General features: G+C 33.0%; 2 protein-coding genes and 1 long non-coding RNA gene across 3 annotated transcripts in view; all 3 read left to right on the top strand.

The window, feature by feature from the left end:
- The window catches only part of LOC144960697 (uncharacterized), a 31,758-nt gene extending 28,594 nt beyond the window's left edge, over window positions 1-3,164 (top strand). The window contains exon 10 of the mRNA XM_078893990.1: window positions 1,993-3,164. Within this exon, the coding sequence (XP_078750116.1) occupies window positions 1,993-3,005 (1,013 nt within the window). The 3' untranslated portion in view covers window positions 3,006-3,164. The remainder of the gene's footprint in view (window positions 1-1,992) is intronic.
- Window positions 3,165-3,283: 119 nt separating this feature from the next.
- Window positions 3,284-5,173, top strand: LOC144960698 (uncharacterized). Its single transcript, XR_013642926.1, has 2 exons — window positions 3,284-3,982; window positions 5,034-5,173. It is a non-coding gene; the product is annotated as an uncharacterized LOC144960698 (long non-coding RNA).
- On the top strand, window positions 4,736-8,169 carry LOC144960696 (uncharacterized). The gene is made up of 2 exons (XM_078893989.1): window positions 4,736-5,179; window positions 5,896-8,169. The coding sequence occupies exons 1-2, from the start codon at window positions 5,177-5,179 to the stop codon at window positions 7,087-7,089; spliced, it is 1,197 nt and encodes a 398-aa protein (XP_078750115.1). The 5' UTR covers window positions 4,736-5,176; the 3' UTR covers window positions 7,090-8,169.
- Window positions 8,170-11,029: the final 2,860 nt, after the last annotated feature.

Below are 11,029 nucleotides of genomic sequence, written 5' to 3'. Positions count from 1 at the left end.
ATTATTAAAGGTAAAATTAGAGAAACGTTCAAACTACACAACTAAATATGTGACATTTGATAATTCCTAATTAAAGCGGGTAAGATACAAAAAATGATGATGATGATGATGATGATGATGATGATGATGATGATGATAATGATGATGATAAGAATATTGGTGATGATGATATTGGTGATGACCAGAAATATTTTCAATATTGTTTGATGAACATATTCTACATAATATATAACTGTATTTAGTCTGTCAAATCGGGTCGTACACCAAGAGACTGAGAGTTGAACTTAATCCTTATGCCTAAATCATCACTGTTTGACACTGACTCCCTACCAATAATTTGATATGCAGATTATCTATTACTCCCAATCATAAACACAATGGGATATGAAGAAAACGTTTGTATTTAATTATGTGCAGTATTGAGTACATTTACACACCACAGTGAAGGAATATGACACTGGAAATGTCATGCATATGTATCTCAAAAACTTCTCTTTTTTTCAAATGATTTTTCAGTATTACTTATAACTCATACTTTTTGAGAAATTTTTCAAATAAAAAGAAAAAAACAACAGGCGTTGGGGTACAAATGTACCCCACAGTGCAGGGATAGGGTTAATTCTATGAAAGCAGGTGGTTGACAGGGTTTTTGTCTTTTACACAATTTGACTTTTTTAACGGCTATGTTGTCTTGTGGTATGACACTTGCTTTATGATTGTAAGTTACAGGGGTTCGAGTCTCGCTCGGCGCATAGCTGAGTCCTTGGAATTGACTCTTTATTTACATTATCTAATATAAATTGAGTACCTGGCCGTTAACGGCGACATCTATGTTGATAAAATTGATAATATCGCCTAGCAGGCGTCATGTCTCGTACTACATGTTACGCCTTGCTGTTGGTCAGGGACCCGTTGTAAAGCACTTTGGGCATGTTTATTAGTAATTGGTCTATATAAATGTTCCGTATTCTATTTTACTCTCTGCCTCATGAATGACTTTTAAAACAAAATCAACTTCATGTAATTTTATTATTAATTGTGTTGCTGGAAACATTTTAATTTGAAGCGAAGATTAATAATTGGCGAAGAATGCTCAGGATTTATATTACTTTAATTATGGTTCTTGACGATATCACCTGTTGTTCTTTGTAATTGGTGGTTTTTCACTTAGGTTTTCCTGAAGCTATAAATTACTCGTGAAATATCCTTGCGGTTGAAACAAAGAAATGGATCATCTTAAATTATGTGTTATTTCAATGGAGAATACTTTCAGTATTTTTTCTCTCAAAATATGGCAGTAAAGAATTAATGTTGGCAAATAGAAAGTTTTGTTTATTAGAATAACTATTCCTGATATAGATAGTTATTGATGTTTCTTGAACAAAATTTCTAAATTGAGATTAATCAAATTATCTTGGAATCATTTTTGTTCACAAATGTAACTCTTTAATAACACATCCAGGACTTATCCCAAAAATTTGGCCATAAGAGAATATGGGGGGGGGACTTTATTAAATTGTATGAGCTGGTCAATTATAGACAGGATTCAGATAATTCAAAATGATTATATAGTTATGAAAGAGTCAAGTATATTGAAACAATTGCAATTCTATAACAATGATTCAACATTACTCGAGAAATTACAAGTTAGTTCACGATATTATTGCTGTTAAATTAAAATACACCAAATATCCAATGGTTCGTCAGTGAAAATAAGCCCCATATGATATGATATGATATGATATGATATAATATGATGTGATGTGATGTGATGTGATGTGATGTGATGTGATGTGATGTGATGTGATGTGATGTGATGTGATGTGATGTGATGTGATGTGATGTGATATGATATGATATGATATGATATGATGTGATGTGATGTGATGTGATGTGATGTGATGTGATGTGATGTGATGTGATGTGATATGATATGATATGCCTATACATCATATGGATAAACTTTTAATTTTACTTATTGTATTTCTGCAGTTGAAAGACTATTTGAAAGACTGTTGAATCCCGATGCGCTAAAATTTCTGAAAGACATGGAAACAATTGATTCTGAGCTATCAAGTCACAATGACAAATTCCATAACATTCAAATGTATATAGAGGAGAAATGCATGCTGTTGCCCAATCAAGGCTATTTCCGTTCCAGAACAGAATGTGAAGAAATGCTGAATCAACTTGTTATCAACAAAGAGTATTCTAAAATTTTTGCAAGTTCCATCCACGAAGATATTCTTTTATCACAGGATGCATCCTATTGGGCTCTTTGTCATTTGCAAGACTATCAAGAATGTGATCAAGATGGGCCGTATCCCTATAACCCAACCTCTAGAGATACCTGGTTTGATCAAAACATTGAATTACCAGAGCGGTGCAGACGTTTGGATGAAAATGGAAGAAACAACAGGAACAAGGCAGTGAAAATGATCAATGTAGAAAAAGCACAAGTCAAAACGACAGATATCGAAACTGAAGCAGGATTTAGCTATCATTACCACGGAACAAATGTCACTCATGCAAAGAATATTTTGATAAATGGCGTGTTAGTCGACAAAGGTAAAGACAAAAAAGACTATTCCGATGGCTCTGGATTTTATGTGTCACCCGATTTCACACTAGCACGTAGATGGGCCAGGATAAAAGGACAATGGTCATATCCAGCGGTCATTGTTTTTAAATCTCCTGATGACCTTTTCTCCGATAAAACCAAACACATTCACCTACGTGTTGGTTCGAAAACTAAGGCGATTTTGCAATACTTTCGAAGTGGCCGATCTATAAAAGATGAAACATTTAAAGCGATATGTAAGCAAACTGTTGACGATAGCCATTCAATCAGTGGTCCCATCCTGAAAAACCCCGCAGAATTCAATGACGACCCCAACTGTGCTCTTCTAGAGGACCAACAAACATGCATTCGCCATAAAGAATGTGCCGATCTGTTTTTCCCTTTTGTATACAAAGTTATCTTTTACCCCCAAAACTACTTATAATTGTTATAATTATATTGTCGCCATACATTCTTAACTTGACTTTTGACTACAGACGTGATTGCTGTCTCCATACCAATTCTTTATCAAATTATTTTTGTGCATGCAACGTATGTAAAAGAATTTACATTTTTTTGGACGAATAAAGTATAGTGTATATTACTATTACTATTATTATTATCATCATCATCATCATCATCATCATCATCATCATTATTATTATTATTATTATTATTATTATTATTATTATTATTATTATTATTATTATTATTATTTAAAGTGCAGCTCTGGTTATAGTAGGTAGTCTAAACCCGTCTCTGAGTAAGCAAGTGAGACCGATATTTCGGTCATTTTGGTCAACTTCACTGCTCCATTAAATAAAAACCATCAAAGTTATGACAATGAAACTTTGAGCAAACGAAAGTGCTTTCTTTTCTCTTTCGTTTCATTGTATTTTTATTTTGTTAAAAGAATATTTACATTTTCAAAATATTTTTTACAATATGCATACTTTCACGGCCAAACGCGCACAGAAAATCGTGGTCCAGAGCACCTACTGCTGTTTAAAGTCTTGGCAACAAGCGCCGTGGAATCATATTCGCATGAGAAGTATCTGTTTTTGTTGTCGAAATATCACTCTTTCTAGTGGTGTCACGGGCTAATTTCTAAGTTGGCTACAAGTGGGCTAAAATCTCATTTTAATTTTTCAAATAACAAAAAAATGCATTTTCACTGGAAAAATCGGAAAACCCTTACCATCATATTAAAATTCAGCCTTTTTTCTTTATAATATCAAAAAATCATAATGATACGAAACCACGGCGCTTGTTGCGTCAATTTACAAAACAGCCGGTCGAAGCCACTTTCTTTTTCTCCCGTACGCCATTACTGCAATGTTGTGTAGCTACTGCTCTCACATTTTTTCATCGTTATGGCGACTTCACGGTCTGAAACTGCCAACATCTTGCACGAACTAATTGGTAAGTGTTACTATATATTGTTTTCAGTCATGATTTGAAAAGTTAATAGATAAATATTTATTTTGATTTAATTGCCCAAGTCACTGTCATCGAGTCATCACTGCCATCCGTTGATCAAACGGTCACTTTCTAAAGTTTGTTTATTTTCTTCAGTTCCGTCAATTCACAGTCTGACTATCGAATTTGTATTTTCAAAATTATATTTCAATTTATAGCCTATTGATTTGTTTCTCTTTTGTTTATTTTAACTGATATATTAGCTGGTGTTGATGCGTTTTTCTCGTATTCTGAATCAGAATGGCTGCCAAGAATATGGTCTTATTTCAGTTTTCTGATCGAAGTGGACTAGTCCATTATATAGAATGGGGGTTGTCATAGATTATAAATTGAGTTTTGCTTTTCGATTTTAAGTTATCAAAGGTCTCCCATTGAGATTTATTGTATTATTTACCGACCAAAAGAGTTATCAAAGACACTGGCAGGCACAAGTTCATCATTTAATGAAAATATTTTGAGATACGTACCCCGTATTTTAGCTCATTAACATTAAGCAGCCTGTTGATTTGGAACTGTCCAAAGTATACTGGCTGTTGATATATTAGACATTTTTTCTATTAACCTTTTAGATTATTAAATTATTAGTTCTTTAAACTTTTACTTAATAATAATGTAGGCTTTATTTTAGTCATTGATATTGATAATGATATTTGCATTCATAGTTTTTGGGTTTTTAAAAAAAGCCCCCCCCCCCCCCCCCCCCCCTCTCCTCTCTCTCTCTCATATTTTTTTCTCAGCCAACATGCTATATTCTTATTTGATTTATTATTGTACTTTCAAATGGAATAAGAACATTTTCTCTTGCATCTATTTTACGGATGATATATATATTATATTTATTATATAGCTGGGTTTTCGGATTGATTTCCTAAGCAGAATGTGCTTATATCTGATGTCATGATTGGATAGTTTTATTTTGATATTCTAATCTACATGTGAGGTCTAGGAAGAAATTGTCATAAACATTCATTTATCTTTTTTTCTTTCACCACAGCGGATGATAGCTACCATGCCATGTTTAAAAGGTTTACCAGAGAAGGAAAGGGAAGAAGACCTGATGCCAATCCACCAACCCTCACCAATCGAGTGCTTGTCCAGCTGTGGGATATCATGCTGTTTAGTGGCCATGAATAGAAGATGGTATGTTACACCTACTCTTATGTCATACCCAATTTTCCTGTCATGTGTGTTTAAGAATGTTGCTTTGGTATGGATAGTGAAAGTACCGTCTTTTTAGCACAAATACAAAACATTTATAAAACACTTATTCGAAGTAAACAGCATGACTGGCTTACAATTTGTTTAACTAATTACTGTTTTTAAGTTGATCCCGTCTTGATGTTTAAAGTATTTATTTAGCTTAATAGAGGAGAAACTCAACAATTATATTGTCATTGAAGCTTCTCATTTGTTTTGTCTTTTCTCTTATGCGTTCAAAGCTTCATGCAGCATGTTTTGATAATTGAATGGTGCACATTTAACTCATAAGATGGGGTACTCCTCCCTTTAGGTGCTTTACAACTTGCAGACAAAGGCGATGGAGGTTTTCTGAATTTAATGTTCGATAAGGAAAATATTTTCAAAGTGCCTTTTGTTGAGGGCAGGCTGTCAATGTGTCATGTAGACGCAGGTTAGTAAACGTGTTCTAATTGGTCAGTAACAAACGATCTAATAACAGCAAAAAATTTGGGATCAGAGGTCAGTGTTGCTATCCAGGGGTGTCGTTATCCAGAGGTTGCACTGTATTATAAAAATTTAATGGTATCAGTAAACCCTATTAATGGCTTTTTTTGTCATGTGTGGACTTATCAATTTTTCATTGTTTCATGCAATTGTATGATTTTTTTCTCTTGAAGGTACAAGACTGGTTTGGCTACCTCTACAGAGACCATCCTCTTTTGCAAGCATCATGTGATCGGCTACGCAGCATAATGTCCTCTGCATATTCAAGAGCTTTTCAATTGGTGGTTGGTCCTCAGGATGTGTTCAGGGAGTATTTAGATAATGTTTTTGACTTTAATTTTATTTCAGATGTTTTATCAGCAGCTCATATTGACAGGAAAATTTTGTTAGGAGACCATGAAGACTTCATAAGATCAAATGACTTCAAACTTTCAAATAACATAGTTTTAGATTTAGAAAAATTTCAAACTTCAGAGAGATTAAACTCCAACTTTACAGCCAACTGGCTTTTCTTTATAATCAGTGGAACTGAACAAAAAGATGGGGACAAAAATGTTATCAAGAATTTGGATATTGAAGATCTGAATCTGATAAGTTGTGTTTGTGCTTTAGGTCTGTTTTATTTGAAAGTAAGTGGTCCATATTGGAAACTGGTCAATTCTTCAACTACATATTCCGATTTTTGTCACCTAGTTAGGAATATGCATGGAAAGTTTAAAGACTGGTCATCGCCAGAAAGTTCTTGTGCAACAGATTTGCTTTGCGATTCCTCTGATAATATATTTGGTTCAAATTTTTCGCTTTCAAGTTCAGTTTTCCACAATTCTCTCTATTCATTTCTGAAATCTCCTCATTGTGATATTTCAATTCTTAAGCAAAGTTTGAAGTCCATTTCAGAGGCATGTGCAGTTGTAACATCAAGGCAGCTAAGTAATTTTTTGGATGGTAGTTTTGATCCTGATAATGAGGCTCTTGTAAACGTTCTGAGTAATTGTCCTTTGACCAATTTAATTGGTGAAAGTTCTTTTGGTGATCTGGATTATGATATCAGGAAGAGGGCTAATTGTTCGTATCTTCAGAGAACTGCATCTCATTGTATCAAGAGAAACAAAACCTGTAGCGATTACCTAGACAGTAAATCTAAAAGTAAAAAGGCAGAAAAGTTTACAATTGCTAGGAGACAAAGACAAAGTTTAGTTGAGGCAGCAAGATCAAACGAAGCAGATGTGTCAATCAAAATCAGAGAAAAGATGGTAGAAAATCAGAATATGAAAATTGTTAGGGCAATTAAAAGCTTAGAAAAGCACAATGAGTTAAAGAGGAGAATAGAGTTGAGTGGAGGTGTCTGCCAAATTATGAAGAAGTAGATAATTTGCTAGAGAAACTTTTAACATCTCAGAAATAAAAAAAAACAAATAACAGAAGCAATTAAAGATCAAATTAGATACCATAAAGTTATTAGAATTGTAAAAGATATAAACCTTAGCCTGTCAGGGTCTCGTGAAGAAATGGTCTCAAAATTAAAAAGTTTTCTTGGCTAGCAATATTTTTTTCTTGATTCTCATTTCATAATCCATTGTATCACCATGGTATTGGTCTTTTCAAATTTTAACATTTACTAAACTCGTTTTTGCTATATTTTTAGCATTATCTTAGTTAAGCACACCTGTATGTATAATTAAATTCAATCCATTTGTATTTTGTGATTAAAAAAATGTATTTAAAAAATTGATTAATAAATGTCATTTTGTTAAACATGACAAAATGAAAGATTTTAATTCTGTTGTTCTGACTTTATTTATAAAACAGTGTTGTTTTTGTTTTCAGAAATGAATAGAGCTCATTGTCCTCTTTTGATTGATACCAAGATCATCAAGATCGGTTAATAAGTAAATATTTTGGGAGTTTTCAAAATTCTCTACTTTTGGCTAATTTTACTCTTTTCGCGAGCGCGTGCGAAAAATTGATTTTTCGCTCTCTTTGAAGTCGTGGAACTGAAAAAGTATGCATCTAAACCTATTGAAAAAAATTGGAGGCATTCACAGCAACATTTTGTCTGGCTCAAATTAATTTTAATGAGTTTGCTTGATTTACGTTCTTGCACTGCTGGTTCAAAAATGAGGGTTTTGGGCCATCTGTACGGGACCGTATTTCGACCTGTTTTTGCGAAAACCCAAATTGTCATAACTTCCTTAAAAATTAAGATATTTAGATGATTTTGGTATCGTTTCACTCAGGAGAACTAGCTCTATCAATTGAACAGCTTAGAAATATCATGTGAGAGTGATCTAATTTTGGGTTTAGACTACCTAGTTATAGAGCTGCTCCTTTTTTTAAAAATATATATACATCCTATTTCCATTGTATTTCTATCTTATTGTGTAAATTATAACACGTCTGTATAAAAAATTTCCTTTTTGGGATGCAATAAAGTATTATTATTATTATTATTATTATTATTATTATTATTATTATTATTATTATTATTATTATTATTATTATTATTATTATTATATTATTATTATTATTATTATTATTATCCTCGGCGCTGGACTTCCAGCGACTACAGACGTGATTGCTGTCTCCATACCAATTCTTTATCAAATTATCGAATTTTTAGACTTATATTCTATTTTTATCATTATGTGCTGTGTAGGAAACTGTGATATAATTCTATTGTTGTATTTTGGACTAATGTTTATCCTGGTGTTTCAACAAGTAAGTAAGGAGAGAGTTAAAATCCATTACTGGAACTGGAGTTGAATAATAATAATAATAATAATAATAATAATAATAATAATAATAATAATAATAATAATAATAATAATAATAATAATAATGATGATGATGATGATGATGAGATGATGATGATGATGATGATAATAATAATGATAATAATAATAATGATAATGATAATGATAATAATAATAATAATAATAATAATAATAATAATAATAATAATAATAATAATAGTAATAGTAATAATAATAATAATAATAATTATTATTATTATATATTATGATAATAATAATAATAATAATAATAATATAATAATAATAATAATAATAATAATAATAATAATAATAATAATAATAATTAATAATAATAATAATAATAATAATAATAATAATAATAATAATAATAATAATAATAATAATAATAATAATAATAATAATAATAATAATAATAATAATAATAATAATAATAATAATAATAATAATAATAATAATAATAATAATAAATGATAATAATAATAATAATAATAATAATAATAATAATAATAATAATAATAATAATAATAATAATAGCGTAATCTGTTTTACTCAAAGACACAACAACGAAAAGAGCCCAATTTAAAATATGGCAGGAGGTGACTGCATTGCTATGCTTATAGATAGTTCGAAGTTGACGTCACTCATGTCTTTGTTAATTGCTTTTTGCCATCCTCGTTTATGAGTAATTCTCACTCAACTGTATTAACCAGACTGTAAACGATCATGGTTACACAAAGTTTTGTGTGTTGGTCCGTTATACTCCCGGGTGGCAATGTTGTGAGCTTCTTAGCCAAGCGCATACTATCCATATAACATAACATAGAATAACATGACGATACCCATTTATTCAGTGCCCACTTCCAAACTGATAAAATGCTCGTCGGCACTCAGAATTACAGATGGAGCAGGCGCTCCACATACTCATGAACACATATACACACACACACACACACAGAGACACACACACACACACACACACACACACACACATACACACATCCACCGTGTACTTAATTCATCGTTTTACTATAACATTCTAGATGTCATATGAGCAACTGTGAAAATGGATGTTTAATATCGAATACACGTCGAATTGGATTCAGTAGTCTGATGTCACGCCGCCCGGCAACGGCGGCCATCTTGGTTCTAAACAAAGAAATAAATCATTACTTTTTATTCTTCATGCTGGCTAGAACTTTTCATATGCCTTGTGATCAGAATGTGTAAAAGTCAAAACATGATCGAATTTATGGGTTTTTTTTTTCTTCTGGATACGCTTTTATGCTCGCCGGGGAAATATTTCATACGGACGTCCGCCATTGTTCCGATAGTTTAGAGCCAGTGTTACTAAGTTACCATGCGTCATAAGGAAGGAAGTGACGTTACGACTGTTGAAGAGTATTGTCATTTATGAATATTAAATCAGCTCATCTGATTGTAAACTTCATTAAAACTTCTTTGTCAGATGAAATAACGGATAAAACAGTTCATGGTTTGTTCTAGAAAGCTGACCGATTTCAGTTCGATCACATTTATGTGATCAATACGATAAAAATAACACATTATGACGTGTCAGTTCCGATGACTTAAAAAAAACCTTGAGCTTTTATATAGCGCAATATCCACGAAACGTGGTCAAAGCGCTTTACAAGGGGCAACACGTAACATATAGAACGGGATATGACGACTGTTAGGCGATAGTACAAAGTTTTTAGACTAAGACAACGCTGGTAACGGCCAGGTACTCGTTTTACACCTGAATACCGTGAGAGAATGTGAGTAAAGAGCTTTCTCCAAGGACTCAACTATGCGCCGAGCCAAGCGCGAGGCTCGAACCCAGATAGATACCTTCCGATCCGAAAGCGAGTGTCCCATCTATCAACATAAAACAATAAAGTAAACTAGAGCACATGCATAACTCGTGTGTCTTTCACAGGGAGTGGAAAATGTGACCCACCGTATCAAAGCGGTATTATGTCGGGATCCACTCGGTATGGGAAATTGAATTCATAGCCACAAATATCCAACTTGGGTATGATTTCTGTACGTTATGCTGGAGTATAAAGACTATTTCTTTCATTGCAAAAACTTCTAAGCTCCAATTTCTCATCATTCTATCTCTAAATTCACTTTTTGGGGTCTGAATCATCCCGACATAATACCGTTTTGAGAGGAGGGTCACAAATGTTGTTGAAATGATGGCTGCAAACGGTATTTACCTAAATAGTGGTCAGGATACTAAATATCACCGTTATGCGGAATGAAAACGGCGGCCATCGCCGATAACGAACGAATAAGAACGAATACACTGCTCTCCGCTTAATTAAGATATATGCGTTAAGATGAACGACTGGGCTGACTTTAAAACAGCAAAAAGAAAACACTGGGTCACCGCGAACCGACTTAGAACCAATCTGCCAATACTGCAAAGGGGCACGTCAAACCATCGATCATCTGGTCCTGCAATGCCCAGTAACAAAATTAGAAGGGGGGGGGGGGGGGGGGGGGGTATGAAACGATCTTTGAGGCCGGA

Source organism: Berghia stephanieae, chromosome 15, assembly GCF_034508935.2.
Source record: "Berghia stephanieae isolate SIO BIC M18660-M18661 chromosome 15, UCSD_Bste_1.3, whole genome shotgun sequence".
NCBI lineage: Eukaryota > Metazoa > Mollusca > Gastropoda > Nudibranchia > Aeolidiidae > Berghia > Berghia stephanieae.
Note: the sequence above shows the minus strand (reverse complement) of the source record. Positions and strands in the feature narration are given on the sequence as shown.